The sequence below is a fragment of the Ochotona curzoniae genome, unplaced genomic scaffold, assembly GCF_017591425.1.
Source record: "Ochotona curzoniae isolate NIBS_2020 unplaced genomic scaffold, NIBS_Ocur_1.0 scaffold_4701, whole genome shotgun sequence".
In the NCBI taxonomy this organism is placed as follows: Eukaryota; Metazoa; Chordata; class Mammalia; order Lagomorpha; family Ochotonidae; genus Ochotona; species Ochotona curzoniae.
In genome coordinates, this window is record NW_024467122.1 from 8,913,593 (window position 1) to 8,931,498 (window position 17,906).

Genomic DNA, 17,906 nt, shown 5'->3' on the forward strand with positions numbered 1-17,906 from the left:
TGTGTTCCCATGACAACACAAACCGCCCACACAAATTGGGCAATGCATCTAACTTGTATCACTCCATTCATGATTTCAGTAGCTGTGTGATGGTGTTTCATTGCATGAACACAGCCAGGCCTGCAGGGGGTGCTCATGACCAGTGCTCTGGGTGCTTGGCAGGGAAGTCAGCTGTGGGGGGCACCTTCCTGCAGGGGTGACCATGCCCTGTTTCTGCTTCCGCAGAGGCCTCCACCTGGACTTTGCCCCCTCGGCGTTCAGCACCCTGTACGACGTGGCCATCAACAGCCCCGGCCTGCTGTACCCCGCTGAGCTCCCCCCACCCTACGAGGCTGTGGTGGGCCCCAGCCCTGCCAGCCAGGTAAGACCCAGGCAAGCTCCAAAGCCCCACTCCGGAGTGGGGAGCTGGGGCTAAAGCATGTGCCCGTGCTGCAGCCTTGGTTCTGGTAGAGCAGGCAGACACCTGCAGATTCCCAACCACCTCCACACATCACCAGTTCTTCCCAGCCCCTGACACAGCGCCTATGGTTGCACATCTGAGCTGAGCCTTCAGCTGCCATGCAGGAGGGGCTGGGATGGAGGGACTGGACGGAGCTCCCTGGGTAAGGCAGAATGCATGGCTGTGAGCAGCAAAATCACTTCTGCACCCCGGTCCTATAAGAGGCTGGGATGCTTTAGGCCAGAGAAGTGTCTCAGCTGCCCACACTTGGGGCCTCGCCGAACTGGGGCACAGGACACACTGCAGTCACGCAGGAGACACAGGCTGGGCAGCTGAGGGTGTTGGCTAGAAGAGGGGGAGGTGGTAGCCTTGGGGCCCGAGCATGACTGAGGATGGGAAATAGGCATGACTAAGGGGCCCCAGGGGGGCAATGCCCAGCCTGGCCACAGCCACACCCAGCTGGCCTCTCAGCAGCCATGGGACAGATGTCCCTGCCCATCAGTGGCAACTGTAGGCAGACCAGGCCTCCAAGGAGACCCACACAGAAGCACCTTGTGCCAGCCCAGGGCTGGGGGAAGACATTCCTCCCTGGCCTGGCACACACGTGGTTGACCCGGGCATCATGTTCAGGTGATGCTTGCCTTAGGACTACCCTTCCGCCACCTGCTGCAAGCCTGAGGGGCTGGACAGCCCGTAGCCCTGGGGTCTTGGTCAGTGGCCGCCACCTCTTCCCTCTCTACAGAGGGCACCACAATCGAGCAGGGGTGAGGTGTGTGTGTGAGTTTGAGATCTCAAGCCTGGAGACACATTTAGGTTTTTGTTTCTAAGCTGAGCAGGGGGCACTCCCCTCTCGATGGGGTTCATTCTCTCTGTCCAATGTGGATTGGTCAAGCGTGGCTCACCAGGTGTCACCCTTGGCTGTGATTATAGCTTCCAGCCCTGTAGGGTGCCAGCCCAGTGCACAGCGGGCACTTGTCCAACCATCTTGTTGGTTGCAGAGGGGGAGTGGGATGGCGATGACAGCGCCCCAGCCCCTGCCGCTAGTCTCCGAGAGCCAGATTCCTGAGTGTGGGTGCAGGTGTGAAAGATACAGATGACTGGGACAGCTTGCCCAGGGTCCTTAAGGAGGGTGGTCCTGGAGAGACCCACAGGGCAAGCAGACCTGCAGCCAGTGGGGATCCCAGCATGGCCAGCAGCAGATATGCCTGGGAACCCTGTGCCTCTTCAGGGTGCGGGGCTTTTTAAGGCTGCTGCCGCTGCTGCAAGCCACCTGCTCCCCGCTGGCCTGCGGGAAGCCCCTGGAGTGAGCTCTCTTGCCTCCAGGAGGGAAGTTCGAGGGAATATGTGGTTGTGTGTACACAGCCTTGGAGAACAGCAGGACCAGGAACATGCTGGGAGTGTGTCAGGATTCCCACAGGAATCCTGTGGGCCACCCACGCCCACACCCGCACGGCAGTCATGGTGTGATCAGGGCTGTCCCATCATGTTGCTCTGAAGAGTAACATTTGTCAGGGGACGCCAACACTGGCTCTCAGACTGCTGTGGCATCGTCCTCCACAACCCTGCCCCATCCAGGGTAACTCGGTGCTGCCCTCTGCCTCCCTTGCCATCATGACCGCTGGGCCTGGCAGAGGTACTTCATGTCCCCGTCAGGACAAGTGGCATAGAATGACCAGGGAGTCGTGGTGTGGATGAAGCCTGGAGGATTATTTGGGGGTGGGACAGGGCTGGGGGGCTGCCCTGTGGGATGCCACCCCTGGGGAAGATGCTCCTGGCAGGAAAAAAGGGGGCACTGTGTTGGAGGATGTCCTCCTTGGCCCCTGCACCTGGACACGGGATGGCCACATGCTTGTTCCCGTAGGTCACTGTGTTATGTCTTTCCGACGAGATCACGGGCAGCGAGTGTCATTCCCTGGCATGACTAAGATGTCATGGACAGTTTGGTGGTCCCTCTAGGCATCGGGGTCCACATAGGACTGTGGGTGATGGAACCATGAGTTGGACAGCATCCCTGCCCCCATAGAACTGCCTGTCTGATGGGTAACAGGACAAGAACATAAATATCCTTGGGGCTCTCTGGCTGAGTCAAGGCAAAGAGTGTCAGCTTGGCGGGCACAGTCCAGGCCGAGGCCCAGAGCTGGGCAGGTGGGAGCCTGGCTGAGTGCTCCAGGTGCCTGAAGGGGGTGTTGCTGACACAGGCCAGCTGCACAGTGCGTGGCCACAGTGGGTGTCGGTCTGTGGGATGCTGGTGCCCAGTGCTGGGTGAGGGAGACCTGTCCTAGTGGTTCTTCGGCTATTGCGGATTCAGCAGCAGCGTGAAGATGGACAAGGCTGGACATCCTGGGGAGGGGACCCCTGGATGTGCAGAGGTCACGGGAAGCGACCTGGTGTTTTTAAAATGTAGTCAAACTGTCTTTGGTAATTGCCTGGAGATATTTTCTGTGACTGCTGAGGAGCGGGTAAGTCTGGTACCTGAGGGTTGCCAACGCTGACCTGGCACAGTGGGGCAGAGTCCCTTCAGGGTAACACCATGGAGGAAACGTGACTTCCTTGCCCAGATGCCAGTCCCTTTCCCAGGGATGGCTCAGGAGGCACAGCTGAGCAGTCCCTGGCTGCTGACTCTGGGGTGGCCCAGGGCCACATAGGGGACCTTCCAGCAGCCCTCCTACCTCCCTCCTTCAGGGGGCGCTGACGAGCCTGGAGCGCCAGTTCACCTTACACTGAACAGAGACTGGGCTGAGCAGCTTTGCGCCCCCTGGGGCTTCTGACCTGGGAGAAGCCCAAGTACGCGCCCCACCCGTCAAACCCCGTGGCTCACAGAGCTGTCCTGGAAACCTGGCTGGAACCTAAATGACAGAAGGCCACGCGGGAGGGAGGCTTGGGCAGAAAGTGACACACGTTCCATTTCCCACTGACCCCACCCTCCACGTGGTTTTATTTCTCCTGATTTCTTCATTACCAGAAGCTTCTTTTCAGACAGCAGGTTTATAAGTAACCACCCAGTAGCCGACACACACACACATACACACATACATCAGTCATCATCATCATCAACAGACCTGCAGCTTCTGGATGAGGAACTCTCCAAGTGCTTACTGTACATGCTGATGCTGATGACAGCAGTTTCAGGGCCCCTCCCCACAGCAGGTTACACTCCACAGGCACGGAGGAAGGGTCCTAGGCGAGTGTAGACAGCGTGGGGTCTCTGTTCTTGGGGGGCGGGAAAGCTGCAGCTCTAGTCCCTTTCTCGAGCTAGCCTGGTTTGAAGGGAGGCCAGGGTAGGACATTGAGGCATTGATGGAAGTGACCAGAGACTGGCAGGCAAAGGAGGCAGAAACGTAATTCCACCGACAACCCGCATGGGCTGCCATGGCTTCCCTAGCCAGTCCCAGAGCTTGTTACTGGCAAACCAATTCGCAGAGCCAATAAGAAAGAATACAGAATTCAGATAATAGAGTTTTCTTTTCTTTCTTTTTTTTTTTTTAGCTCACATCAGGGTGCATGGTGGTGATAGTGTTGTGACCAGATGACAGAGCTTGTCATGTTGGAGCCCCAGGGGCCAGCGAGGGGCCACAGTGCCCTAGGACAGGGGTGGGTCGGCCATGCCTGCATGCTGGGAGCACACAGGGCAAGACAAGGGCAAGGAGGGTGGCTTTCCCAGGGGCCATTGCCGCTGCCATGGGAGCACACTCCAGAAGCAGCCGCCAAAGGCCCCTGACTGCCCGGCCAGGACAAGATGGGCCCCAGCTCAGCATCCCCTCTGCCAGAGACAAAAGGGAGGGTCCAGGGGCATCTGTGAGCTTGCTCGAATGGGCATCAGTCATTAAACATCCCATCTCTGTCCCAACTGAGCTGGCACCATTCACGGGGTGTCTCATGGCCATATGCCTCACCCCTGGGACAGGGGAGCCAGGAAGAGAGTGGGTGAGTGAAAGAAGGGGCCTGGGCGTGAGGAGGGGGCTGGGGACACCAACAGTGCCTGGAAGTGGAGGTGGGCAGGCACGGGCTGGTGCCATGGCCTTGGAAGGTGTTCCAGTTGTGAAAGGTCAGAAGTGGCTTTGTCAAAGGCAACTTCCACACCCCTCCCTGACAAGTGAAGACAGTAATTGCCGATCACTGTGTCCTCACTGGAGGGCTGCCCAAGCCACCCAGGAACGTCTACTCTGATGCTGTGTGCCTTCCCCTGTAGGTGTCGAGCCTCGATCACCACGTGGCTGGGGCTAGTTCCGGGGAGTCCAGCGTCACTGCCGGCTTCAGCACGCCAGGTGAGCTGCCCTGGCCAGGGTGGGAAGCCATGGGCTTGGGTCTTCCCACGATGTGGCTCTTCTTCATTTGCTGGGTAGACAGAGTCCCAGGCTCAGGGAGGCAGTGTGAAGGGTCACAGGGTAGGAGCCTTGGCTGGTATCAGGAAAGCAGGTGATGGCCCAAGGAGTGAAGATTGGGCAGGATCTACCCTGGGCAGTGGCCAGGGAGCAGCCGCGATGGGGACCCTGCAGGCTCCAGTGGCCTGCTTATTTGGAGCTCAGTTCACATCACCAGTGAGGTCCTCACATGGACCAGGAGTCAGGGCAAGGTTCTTTGTCCTCTGTCCCCTCTGTCCCCAGGCTGGGCCAGTGTTTCAAGAGAGGCAGCTTGTGGGCTTCAGAAGCAACCTCAGGGCCCGATGGCCAGAAGTGGAATCTGGGTACCTCCCAGGTGCCCCCTCACTGGGTACCCATGACCTTGTCCTTCCCTTACTGTGCCATGTGACAACCACATGCTGCACGTGCTTGCAGGGACAGAGGTGCCATGTGCCCCAGGAGTCCCTGGCTGTGCACTGTCAGAACAGGTGGAGATTCAGGGTATGGGGGTCGCCGTTGAGCAGGGCCAGGTCCTGCTCACTACCCAGGCCTCTGGCAGCCAAACCCATAGCTTAAGCCAGAGGCACAGGGCTGCTTCAAAGCCAGACTCTAGGCGTGTGATGCCCAGGCTGAGAGGGCATAACTGAAGGAGACTTCTGGGACAGCAGGCCAAGCAGGTGCAGTGCAGAAAGGTGGCCTCCCACAGGGTGGTTTGTAAGGGTGAGGTGGTCAGGTTCATTGTGTTGCTTGTCTGTCCATGGGCTTGAGGCCCTGGGCTGCCCGTGTCTTTGTCCAAATTTGGTTGAACCTGATTGTGTGCATTTATTTGTGGTTCTCTACTCTGTCCCCCTGGATGCCTGCAGCTGCCCCTCTGCCGGGCCACACGCTGTCCTGATGGAGCAGCCCTGGGGGAAGCCCGAACACCCGGGAGAATGTCCCCCGCTCTGTTCTTGCCTTTGCCGAGAATGTTCTCAGCTGTCCCAGGGCCCAAGCCTTTCCATTTTTAGAATTGACTCATCTCTGTCTTCTGAACCCCTTGATTGGAATTGGAGAAGCACCATGCTAATGCCACAGACAGGCAGAAAATTCACCTATTTCACTCTGCTAGACCTTTAAAGGCCAGAACGGAGTGCAGTGGGCTCCTCCCCCAGGGTTCTGCCTGCCACGCCATCAGCTATGCTGCAGAGATACTGGAAAATTCTAGAAGTCAACAATGCATAAATTTTAAATAGTCTCTCCACCCTGTCCTGCCTAGCATGTGACCCATGCCCTCTGTTGCTGATCCAGCTCCCTGTTCTTGTGCCTGGGAAGGCAGTGGGTAATAAGCCAAGTATTTGAGTTCCTGCCACCCACCGGGGAGACCCGGATGGAATTCCAGCTCCTTGGCTTCACTTGGCCCAACCCCACTTCTTGTAGCTATCTGAGGCATGAACCAGTGGGTGAAAGATTGCCATTCACAGAAGGAACAGACTCCAGAGTCTGTCCCCCTGGAGGGGTTGGACCGCACTGATTTAGTGTCACCCCACAGGCCACATCCTGGACTGTGTCCACCCCACACCTGGAGGGAGCTCATGGGAGCCCAGTCATTTGCGAAGAGCATGGGGCACAGTGCCACTGAAGCCTTCACGGACACACAGGGACCCTGGGATGCTAGTCCTGGGGGGGGCGTGGGGCCGACCTTGGAGTTTGCATTTCTGATTGGTAGAGCCAGGTGAGGCTCTTCATGCCAGCCTGGGGCCCCAAGTTAGAGACCAAAGACAATGGGTTGGGTCCAGGACAGCACTCCAGGTGCTAGGGGCGGAGGGGTGCAGCAGGAGTGCCTCAGGCACCACAAAACTTATCCAGGTTTGTGAAGGGAAGGGGCTTTACCCACATCTGGGTGCCCATGGCCAACAGCCCTAATGCTGTGCCCTTTCTCTTGCAGCACCAGCCACCAGCGTGAACCTTCCAGCATCAGAGGATGGCCCTGGACCGGCTCCAAGCCACCCTTCCCCTGAAGGTCCCCTGGGCACTCTGCTGTCCCCGCCTCCGACCCCGCCCCTCCATCATGTGCCCCAGGAGACTCCAGTGCCAGGAACCTGGATGTTGTCAGGCCCTAATCACCTGGCCCGCTCCACCAGTGAACCCACCTCATGTGTGTCCCGTTTGGCAGGTATGGTGTTACCCCCTCCCCGGGGGTGTCTGCAGGTCTCAGTGACCCCAGAGTGAAGCCGCCCTAGGGACAGGGCCTTGATGTCTAAGCCCTTCGTGCCAGGTGCCATGCTCCCAGTGGAATGGAGAGGAGGGTGATCAGAGTTTGCCCACTGGGTGGTCAGCTAGCCACGCCCCCCCCAAGCAAGTACTGTAAGTGCCACATTCCTGGGCCAGAGCCCGGAAGGGCTGAGGTCAAGCCCAGGAGACATCTAGGAAGGTTGGGCCAGTCACTGGCTACAGCCTGGGGCACCCGCAGTTCTGTTCAGTAGTACTCCATGGAACCCTGGCAGTGTTCTGGGCCTATGGGAATGGCAGTGCCCAAGCCTGGATGTAGGACCTGGCACCAGCATGCCAAGAATATGCATTTCATAGCAGCTTCCCTAAGAGGCTGTGCAGCCCTGGCCTTCAGGAACTTGGCCCCAGCCTTGTGCTGCCAGTGGAGATTGCCAGCCCTAGCTGGTGATGCCATCCTAGGAGATGCCTGGGCCAGTCTTCCCCAGTGGGCTTCCCCATGGAACCCCAGTTACTTAGACCACAGTGGGGCCTGCCAGGGCAGAAGGAAGTTCCTGAGGGAGGGGGGAGTATAGAGCAGTGCAACGAGTTGCCAAGCAGTGCGCTCCTAACAGAGACAGCATCCCATGGTGCACCTGCCAGCTGGTTACGTCTGCCGACTCACTCTTGCTGACCCCTTCAGAGCATCTCTGGCCTGTGAGGGCCAGCACAGGTCTGCCACATCCACGTTCACACCTGAGGTCACTGGGAGCTGTTCAGGGCTCAGCTTTATGCCTTCCCTCCCCGCATATCCACATGGCTCCCGAGTGACACAAGCAGAGAGAGGAGGCCTCTGGCCTATCTCCTGCCCCCCGAAGGTAACAGTAGCAGGTTCAGCTGCACATGGTTGGCTAGATCCCGGGGTCCCCAGAGCACCCCAGATGTGGATATGGGTTCAGATGCTGGGGCTGGGGCAGCTTCCCCCTGCGCGCCTGCGTGTGTCAGCCACCAGCTAGCCCACTGGTAACCAAATTCATTTTGGTTCAGGGGATGCCTCTTCACACACACCCTCGTGCAGCCAGGACCTTGAAGCAGGACTGTCTCGGGCTGCTCCGGGGACTGGTGAGCTACCCCTTGTCAAATCAAGGGCCCCCCGCATGCCTGTGCTGAAATGGGAGTGGGGTCGGCACTCGAGAGGCCTCTACCCCTCACCACAGTTCCCCCTCACACGTGAGCATCCAAAGCTCCCACAATGGACCCAGAGCATGTTTGTCCTATGGAACTCAGGTTGCACACATTGGGCCCAAGTGCACCTGCAGCTCACCGTCCGGGGGTAGAGGGCAGCTCAGCCCTGGGACTGTGGAACTCAAGCACCATTTCCCCAGCCCCAGCAGGTGTGGGCAGTGGGGTGGGGCCCTGGGTGGCAGTGTCTCATTCCACCCCACCTCTGCCATCCCCAGCTCTACCCCAAGGGCAGACTGGTGGCCACTGTGCTGTCCCACGGGTGACCAGGGCCACAGGACAAAGGTGACTCCTGCCCTGAGGCCAGAAGCCCCCAGGTTCCCACTCTGTCCCTGCCCTCTGCTCAGGGCTGGGAGGAGCCATGGGCAGCAGGGACACACTCAGCTTAAGCAGCAGCCCAGAACTGCAGGTCACCTGGGAGGACGTTTGCCTTTAATGGTGTTTATTGCATTTTAAGGAACTTGCTTCCTGACAGCTCTTCATTTTGCCTCTGTTTTCAAATCGTACTTTCTCACCTTGATTTTTTCAGTTTCCACATCTCGCTCTGCCACAGCCCCCCGCCAGCGACAACAGTCACCCCTTGGGGACTCCAGCACCTGCCATGCTGGCCTGCAGCTGAAGCCAGGGGCCTTAGAGACGGTCTCCAAGGAGCGGCCATACTGCTTAGCAGACAGCAAGTCCTACGCAGATACCAGTAAGGTCTTGGTGGCGAAGTTTCTGGAACATTCTCACTGTGCCCTTCCCCCCGAGGTGCGGCACGTGGTGGGCACCCTCCGCGTGGCGGTCACCTCCGAGGAGCGCCCTGTGGAGGAAGCCATTGTTAATGCTGGTGTCCTGGAGCAGCCATGACTGTGACACTGGGTGACTGGCCGTGCTGGGCAGAGGAGAGATGGGGGATACATCCAGGAAGTGTCCTGGGGGTCCCTGCTCCAAGTGGATGTAGTCCCTCGTGGGTTTTGGGGATGCTGCGTCCCATGTGTCATGGTTAAGCCAAGTGGTGGTCTCGTGCGTCCACGGTGAACCCCCTAGTTCCATGGGGGCACTGTAGCAGCTGGAACTGGCCGGCATCTTGAGGATACAGTGCTGGGGCACTCATGTTGACTTAAAGACAGCAAGCACCTTCCAAATTGGGGTTGTTGTAAGCGGCAGGCTAGGTGTGTGTCCCGACCCAACCTTGTTTGTGTAGTGGACAGAGAACATGTGGTCCCAGAAACCAACCTGCCTCTCAGCCCTGGGCCCACTGCTTTGAAAGGGAAATAGGTTACTCCAGTACAGATGCCAGCCTGGGCCCTGCTGTTTGTCCAGAAGGCTGTGGACACACTCACTCTGAGGGACTGTGCCAGGCTGGGCCACCCTGGGGAGCAGGCAGGTGCCCCAAGAGCGCCTCCTCTCCTTGCCTCTGTATGTCCCCGCCCTGGCCAGGCCTGCCTTTCCCCCAACTTGTCGTTGCTGGCCAGAGGGTTGGGAGCTGGAAGAAAGACACTGACCAAGTTATGACAGCCGTGCTCTTACTGCAAGAGCCTCCCCAGAGGTGGCTGAGCCCTCATGAAACAGCATGGATCTCTCAAATGTTTTTGAGGCAAGGCTTGTTGACATTACACGAGCAAGTCTCCCTGGAGGAGGAACCAACTGCTGGTTTTCCAGAATAGCACAGTGTGCCCATGGGCTGTCCGGCCTGGGAACCAGGCCACTCCAGTCCCCAGTGACAAGGTGGGGTGAGCCCCCGTACACAAGCCCAGCAGGGGTCTGACTCCTGGGAAAGGGCCATACTCCTGGGCCCAGCCATGTCCCGGGTCACACCTAAGCTGGGCTATACCTGGCTGGCTTCTTGGTAACACAGGACCCGAACCCTAAGGACTTTGCAGTGTATGGTTGGGGAAATGATGGAGGTGGTAGTGGGGTGGGCAGCGAATAAGCCAGCCTGGTGCTCAGTGTCCTCTGGGCCATATGGGCTCCACCTGGCTGATGCCTTCTGTAGGCTCTGGCCTGGGTTCTTCAACCCATCCCCATAGGCTCAGCCAGCCACACACTGAGTTCTGAGTTTGCTTGCACAGCAGTTCTGTGTTGTGGATGCAGAAACTACCCAACTCTGTGTTCTTGGGCTAGAATGGTCTACTTCCAGAGATGAGGCTGGGAAGGGTGGATGGCCCTCCTTGGCCACCTACTCAGGGTCCCAGGTGGGCGCTACAGGAAGCTCCGGGCTTGAGAAGGAATCCCTGGCAAACAGTTGCAGGTCAGAGTTGCCAGGGTAGGTGTGGACTCCTGGCCCAGGGGCTAGCTCGTTTCCTCCCCCAACCAGCGTGCAGCTGCCAGGACACCCCGGGGCCTTGAGGATGGCCAGCCAGGCCCATTCGGGACCCCAGGTCTAAGGCCAGCAGGATGGCAAGGAGGGGAGCACCATTCATGAGGACTGATACTATCAAACTGAGTACTGGGGGCACAGCTGTCTGACAGCTGGCAGCTATTGCTTTCCCCCTGCACAGGGTCGGGGGTCACCAGCTGCCACCAGGACGATGTACAGGAAACTCTTGGGCCCCAGGGACTGTTGATAACAACTGCCGAGGTTGTATTCCCATCCTTGTACCTCAAGATGTTTTAATAACAATCAGTGTTTTAATAAAAAGTATTTCTGGCCTCTGTGTCTCGGAAGTCGAACTGGGTGTGAGGCAAGCTGAGTGCTTGCATGGAGGGTCCTGAACCAGATGGGCATGGAGGCAGCAGAGGTCCCCTGGGGAGTGGGAGGGCAGGTGTGAACCATGCTAACCCAAAGCCAGACCCCATGGATGTGACACCAAGGGCTTTCTGGTACAGCTGTCACTTGGGATGCCTGTGAGAACATCTGGGTGGGAGTCCTGCCTCCCGGAAGGCAGCAGGGCAAGGCTCAAGTACTCAGGTGCCCGGCGCCCACATGGGCAACTCGGAGGGAACTCATGGTTTGGGCTCGGTCTGGCCCTGGCTGTTGTAGGGGCATTTGGGAGTCCTGTCACCTGCTATCCCTGGGTGGCCCCTCAGCCTGGCCTGGGCACTGAGCAAATTCTCCCTGTGGCTTTCTGGGCCAAGGCCAGGGTCACTCTGTCCCCAGGTAAGTGGGCCATTTCTGGAGAACAGCTTTTGTTTCTTAAGAGGTAAAGAATTGTGTCCTGCTCTCAGTTCCTCGGCAGAGAGGGAGGGCCCCTCTGTGCTGCCCCCTCGGATAGCATCTCCTGTTAGATGTTTCTCTCTGTACCTGCTGTCCACTGGGCACCCTCTCTGGGAAAAAGAAGGTCTTGGAGCTACAGCTCACTTTGCAAGACTGATCGATCCGGCGGCCAGGAAAATGTGTACATTCTGACAACTTCACACCCCGAAGGAGCTCCCTAGGCCATCTGCAAGCTTGCCGCATGCTCCTGCGGGAAGGCCAAGGTGGGGAGCGGTACTGCTTGGCCTGCCCGAGGTTCTCTGGGCTGCAAACCCTCCTTTCACATCTACTGGCTAAAGCTTATGCTAACCTCCTGCCACCCCCAGCCCCTGGTGATACGAGAATCTGAAGAAAGGCCCCAGAGACTCAGTGTGGGGGCTGCGGCAGGTGGCGCGAGGTCTGGTTCCCACCATGCCCATCACCCACACTCACGCACCTCTTCCGGAGCTGCAGTTCCTGAAGTTTCCATCTGCAGACTGGCTGTCCCCGCTCAGTGAGCCCGAGCAACTGCATTGGGTCTCCAGGGCAGGTGGAGGAAAGGGTGTGAGGGGAGGGCTGGCCCCGTGACCCGTCGCCATCACCAACACCCGGTGACCTTACTGGGTGAAGGATCTCTCTTACCTCCCACCAGCGGACTGGAGCATGACAGTGCCGGGATGGCTGGGCGTCGCTGTGAACAAATCAGCCACACGGAGTGCTTTGCATCATGACTGAGTTTATTAGCGACACGCGCCAAGTCGTCTAGGGTCAGCTGCATGCAACACACAGGTTACTCCTTGAATACAGTAATCCTGAAGCGCGAGTTACTGTGTGGTAAGGCTTATTAAGTCACAGTGTGTTCTTCACGGCCTGGGCCAAAGGAAAAAAAAAAACAAAAAAAGGAGAGACTTCCAGACAAAAAAAAAGATATGAAACACTGGGATCTATGTTGCTGAACTATAGGACGGGACCTTGATCTACTCGCTCTGACACTGCTCACACCGTGGGGAGCGGGGCACCTCGTTGGCCAGGGCACCGCACTCAGCTGCTACCGCAGGACCCACAGAGGAAGAGTTCTGTTGTGTGCAAGGGCAGCGGGTGTGTGTGGACGTGTGTGTCCATTCTACCCAGGTGGCAGATCCTGCTCCCAGTGCCCTTGCTCCCACCTGGCATGGAGGCCAGCGTGGAGAAGCAGCCGGGAAATTCAAGACATCAGATAAATTCTCAGGAGACTCCCAGCAGGTGAGGACTGGAGGGGAGCAGGTGCGGTCCTGGGGTCACTGGAAAAAAAACCCTCAAGTCCAAAGAGAAAGGATGGCCGCAACTCGGGTCCAAGGGGTGGTCGTTTCTAAATAAATATTGGAGTTGTGAGGCGGTGGTCATCGTCCTTTATTTAACCCAGGAACCTCTCCCTTGTCAGGAAATACATCAATCACATATCTCCCCAATGGACGGAACAAGCTACGTCCTGGGAGCCGGGCCGCCCGTGAGCAGCCACTGAGCCAGCCAGGCCCCCTTCCCAGGAGACCACGTGGGAGGGCACCCCAGTTTGCTCTCCAGTTTCAGGAAGGACGGACACACAGTTACCCACACGCAGGTCAGAGGCCCTTGTCAGGCACAACAAGCAAAAGGTTCAGAACGTGGCGCAACACGGGGAAGTTTTACCAAGGTTTCTTCCTTCTCCGAAGATCAAGACATACCCCTTTTGGCAGGACAGGAGAAAGGTGGATGGTGAGGGCATGCCCTTCGGGGGAGTCTGTGTCCTTGGCCAGGCTGGGGACTCGGGGGTTCAGGTCCTGCTTTGCCCCAGGTCGGGGAGTGGGGACGGGGAGGCTGTGGACTCCCCTGGTCCCAGGTGTCCCGGCTGTGCAGTGCCACAGGCTGGTGGGCCTAGATGTACAGCGGGGTCTCCTGGCCCGTAAGGAGCCTGAACATGGCAGCAGGCATGGTCTTCATGTGGATCTGCAGAGATGGGGGGGAAGGTGGCTGAGCCAACCGGAGGGACTGCCCAGCATGCACCCGCTGCGTGAAGTACCCATGTTTGGGTGTGCAAACCAGAGCAGGAGCTGGGTGACAGCATGGCATGTATTGCCCAGACAGTGACTTTGCTCACCCCACTAGGGCCACAGAGCCCCCTCGCTACACAGTGGAGAGGAGGGGACCCAGAGGAAGACAGCCCTCACGCTTCTTACAAACTACAAGGGGCCAGAGTCCCAGGACTGAGCCACTGAGAGGTAAGCACATCAAGATGCTGCCCTCCCTGGCTCCAAAGGGGCCTGGGCAAACCAGCAAGCAGACCCTTCCCCAGGGGTGGGTCTCCTGGTGGCAGTGGAGAGGGCAGCTCTCAGCTCCAGTCTGGCCAGCACCACCCTGCAGGCTCACCTGGGCCCAGTGTCTCTTGCCATGACCTTGGTCCTGAGGGAGATGCAAGCATGGGCAGGGAAGGGGCGCTCTCACCTCCCTGACCTCCACTTGGGAACACTGGTTATGTTTTTCTAGGAGGCCATTTGTAAAAGGAAGCTAATGGAATCCCACCATCTCCTGCCCCAGACTTGGCAGCTTCCTGAAGGGGCAGGCTGGCCTGGGGGACGGGATCCGAGAGCTGCCATCTGGGATCCTGGCAAATGAGCAGCCACACCCCTGCCTTCCACCTGTGAGGCTACAGAGATGGGTCCTTCCCCCATACACACACCTCCCACACACTGACACGCAGCCCCAAACACCCCAACACAACCCTGCACACATCCAACACCATACACTCTGAAACTACCTCACGCACACACTACACACCCCAACACTCACCTAATACAGATACCACACACACCCCATACACTCACTGCCAAATAACTCTATGCCTAACACACATCCTACAAACGTCCCACTCTAAAACATGCCCCAAATACCCTACACATACTTCAACACAATCCTACACAAAACCCAATCCACACTGCTCCAACACACACACACCCTGAAACACACACCTCAAGACACCCTACATATACGGAAACATTCATGGATATACACTCTGCAACACCCCAGCACACCCCAAGACCCTAAACACTCTTCCCCAAACGCCCTATACACCTTGAAACTGGGATCTGTGTTGCCCCAGCACATACCCAACACACATCCCCCAACTCTATATAGTCTCCAACACACCCTACACACACCTAACACCCTGACACACAAGTCCCAACACGTATCCTACACAAACCTGATGCCCAACACCTGCTACATATGGCCCAACACACCTGGCATACGTGCCAACACACCTTACAACAGTTGACACCCCCCCACACACCGTACACACATCACAGTACTCCCGTATCACATCTTACACAGACACCAACTCACACATCAGCCCTTATCAAACCCACAGCGCCATCGTCACACAGGCATTTACCTGCACCCATGCTCACTGCCACAGACACGCTCATACACCCACATTCACACACATCCGTAGACCCTCACACACGTACCCACACACGTGCACACCCACCACACACGGGCAAGGCTGCCTCCCAGTGCTCTGTGCTGAGTCATCTTCCTCCACCCTCAAACCACAGAGCGCTAGCCTGGGGGAGGTGAGAAGCCAGGGATGCCCAAGCAGCCTGGCTCCAGGCAGGAAGACCTGGGTGGGTGGGGCAAAAGGCTGAATCCACTGCATGGTGGCTGGTGCCGTGTGCCTGGACAGGGCTGGTCTTGTGGGGGGCAGGCTGCATCTGGTTCTAGAAGAGGGATGCAAGAGGCGCCACCCATGGCCTGCTGTGCACGGAGAGGCAGGCTCCCCTGCAATAGGACAGCCCAGCATAGCACTACCTGCCAGCCTGTACACCTTAGTCACAGGCACTCCTGGATCAACCAGAGCTTGGCTGATGCCCCTTCTGGTGCCCCCAGAGATCAGGGTGTGGAGGAACCAGGAAAAGGTACGTCCAAGGTCCCACAGCAGACATGGATTCTGCTGAGGAGGGTGGCCTGCCCCACAGCGGGAGAGCCTGCTCACCAAGGCAGCATAGGAACCAGCCCGGACCCAGGCCAAGCAAGGGCACCAGTGTCATCTTACCTCTCCCACTGAGTTGGACAGAGCTTGCACGATCTTCTCGTGGGCCGTAGCCACCACGCTCTGCCCATTGATCTCGATGATGCGGTGGCCCACTCGGACGCCGCCTCGCTCTGCGATGCCCCCTCGCATGAGGCTGCAGATCTAAGCACACACAGGCTGGTCAGCCTGCAGATGCCCGCCATGTGGACGTGCGCACCCACATGGGATCTGCTACCAAACCCCTGGCCCCCATTCCCAGCCATCCAGGAGGCAGCCTCTGCTTCAAGGTGTCTGTGGAACTGGGGGACGGTCACGTGCACAGCGAATGCAGGTGCTGGATGCCTCTCTGACAGCTGCACCCTACTCCTTATCAGGGGAGAGGGCAGCAGCAGAAGCAGAGGTACCACAGGAGGACACGCATGCCTGCAAGCCCCAGCTGCAGCCTGCGGGGGGAGGTGGGCCCAGGGGTGGAACAGAAGAGATGCAGGCGGGTCAGGTGAGTTTTACCTTGATGTAAGCACCACAGGCTGTTGCAAGCCAGGCCCCCATGTGTGGGGATCCCAGGGCAGTGCCCACAGCCTGGCTCTCCCCATAGGGTCCCTCCCTTCCTGGGACTAGATGTTACAATCCTGGCAGCAGAGCCCAGCTCCCATGCACAAGTCGCTGCTGTCCAGAGAGGAATAACGAAGACTAGGAGAGACGTGGCCACCTTGGGTCACCTGCTGACCAGGTACGCTACATGTGCCTGAGCCTGCAGTGGCATCTTCCCCTGTCCCCTGTCACCTAGGGGACTTTATGACAAAGGTCACTGGCTCTTGGCAGATGCAAGGGAAGGTGCAAGTGGCTGGCTTGGACATTGCTGGTGGCTGCCGTCTTGGAGAGGCCACCACAGTGATGATAATGACAACAATAGGAAAGCAAGGGAAGAAGGCCAAAGGGGGTCTGCCGAGGGGATTCAGGAAGGATGAGTCCACACCCTGGCTCACAAATGGCTGGAATCTGGGCCAGGTGAGCGAAGGGTTCATGCACACACAGGCGATCTGCCAAGTGCAGGCTGGCCTGGGCGCCACTGCTTCTAACTTGACCAAGTACATTATATGGGCAGGAAGCTGGTAGCTTCAAGCTGCAGGTTTCTTGGAGAGAAGGGTTAGATTTAGAAATAACTTTAATTAGGTCATTTGGGGCCCATGTGCAAACAAACACATTGTTCTCAGAGTGTAATGAAGCTGAAAATGGGAAAGGCGCTTATGCAAAACCAGCTCCAAGGGAGAGAGATGCAGGCAGACTCCTCCAGGAGACTCGGGGGAGCCAAGGCTGTCTGGTACAGTGGGGTGGGGACAGGGGGTACATAGGGCCAGGACTGGAGCCCCATTCCCTGCCCCAGGAGCATCTGAACCATATTTCCCAGCAACGGCAGGTGGCACCATGGCCTGGGAAGAGGCACCTGTTCAACACACAGAAACACACATACTACATTGTATGCAAATAACTGTCGGGAGGGCCTGCCTGCCCTGCCTCCCTGCCTGCCTGCCCTGCCTCCCTGCCTCCCTGCCTCCCTCCCTCACCTGGACTCTCCCACACAGCCCTCTGACCATGAAGCCTGGACCAGGCCCAGGCTCACCCACAGGAGTTCACAGCAGCTGCAGACTGACCCAGCCTTCCTTAGCCAGCTGGGGTGGCTGCCACTCATGCCCAGGTGGGTGTGTCGAGTGGCTGACCAGCTGGCTCCTGGGGCAGGTGCACTGACCCAGAGAGAAGTCGCCAAGCAAAATGCAACCCTCCTGTGTGGGTCCAGGGGCCAGGAAGCCTTCCTCAGGGAAGAGCTCTGGGATAGGAGGGCCTCGCAGTGCATCTTGGTAAGCTTTGAGAGAGTTCTCAGTCTCCATGAGCACCTCAGGAGGGGACCCTGGAGAGGTGACCTGCCCAGCAGCATGCTCCCCTGGGTGCAGCTGACAGCTGCTCTGAGCCCCAGCCCCTTCCCTAGCCTCTCCGGTCCATGAGGTTGGGCTGGTGGAATATGGGTGGAAATGGCCAGGCTGCTGCTCGCCTGGCCCTGGAAGTCTCCACCAGGCCTGTCTGTGTCTTCTTTTAGCTGCCAGCCACCCCAGAACATCCTGGGCACCTGGTGTGGGCAGCAGTGTCCCTGTTGGCCTGCATCTCATGGAGACCCAAACCCCACACCCCAAAGTGTGGGCAAGATTGGTTCTAGTCGCCAACTGGCCTGCTCAGACAGACCAAACAGTAGGGTGCCTTGAGTCTAAGCCCATCCGGTGCCAGAGCAGGGGTCCTGCCTCCATGCAGCCGTCTTTTCTGGAATGTTCTCCCCTTATTTGTCCTCTGTGGGTATGGGTGAGCACACAGCTCACCAAGCCCCATGTGCACTCAGTTACTGGACACTCGGCAGGCTGACACACCTGCGGTACTGCTGGCCCTTATCTTACACATTGCACTGCACAGCTACATCACTGTCCACCGGGGCCTCCCCAGGACGAAAGCCCAAGA

The 17,906-nt window shown here is 58.2% G+C and overlaps 2 protein-coding genes across 3 annotated transcripts in view; one reads left to right on the forward strand and one right to left on the reverse strand.

Moving 5' to 3' along the window:
- FAM189A1 (family with sequence similarity 189 member A1) overlaps positions 1-9,054 on the forward strand; it is a 334,267-nt gene extending 325,213 nt beyond the window's left edge. The window contains exons 7-10 of the mRNA XM_040969902.1: positions 226-361; positions 4,629-4,704; positions 8,011-8,085; positions 8,759-9,054. Of these exons, the coding sequence (XP_040825836.1) occupies positions 226-361; positions 4,629-4,704; positions 8,011-8,085; positions 8,759-9,054 (583 nt within the window). The remainder of the gene's footprint in view (positions 1-225; positions 362-4,628; positions 4,705-8,010; positions 8,086-8,758) is intronic.
- A 3,925-nt stretch (positions 9,055-12,979) lies between these two features.
- APBA2 (amyloid beta precursor protein binding family A member 2) overlaps positions 12,980-17,906 on the reverse strand; it is a 106,295-nt gene continuing 101,368 nt past the window's right edge. For both annotated transcript variants that reach the window (XM_040968868.1, XM_040968870.1), the window contains 2 exons: positions 15,426-15,566; positions 12,980-13,324 (listed from right to left, as the gene is read on the reverse strand). In XM_040968868.1, the coding sequence (XP_040824802.1) occupies positions 13,253-13,324; positions 15,426-15,566 (213 nt within the window). In that variant the 3' untranslated portion in view covers positions 12,980-13,252. The remainder of the gene's footprint in view (positions 13,325-15,425; positions 15,567-17,906) is intronic.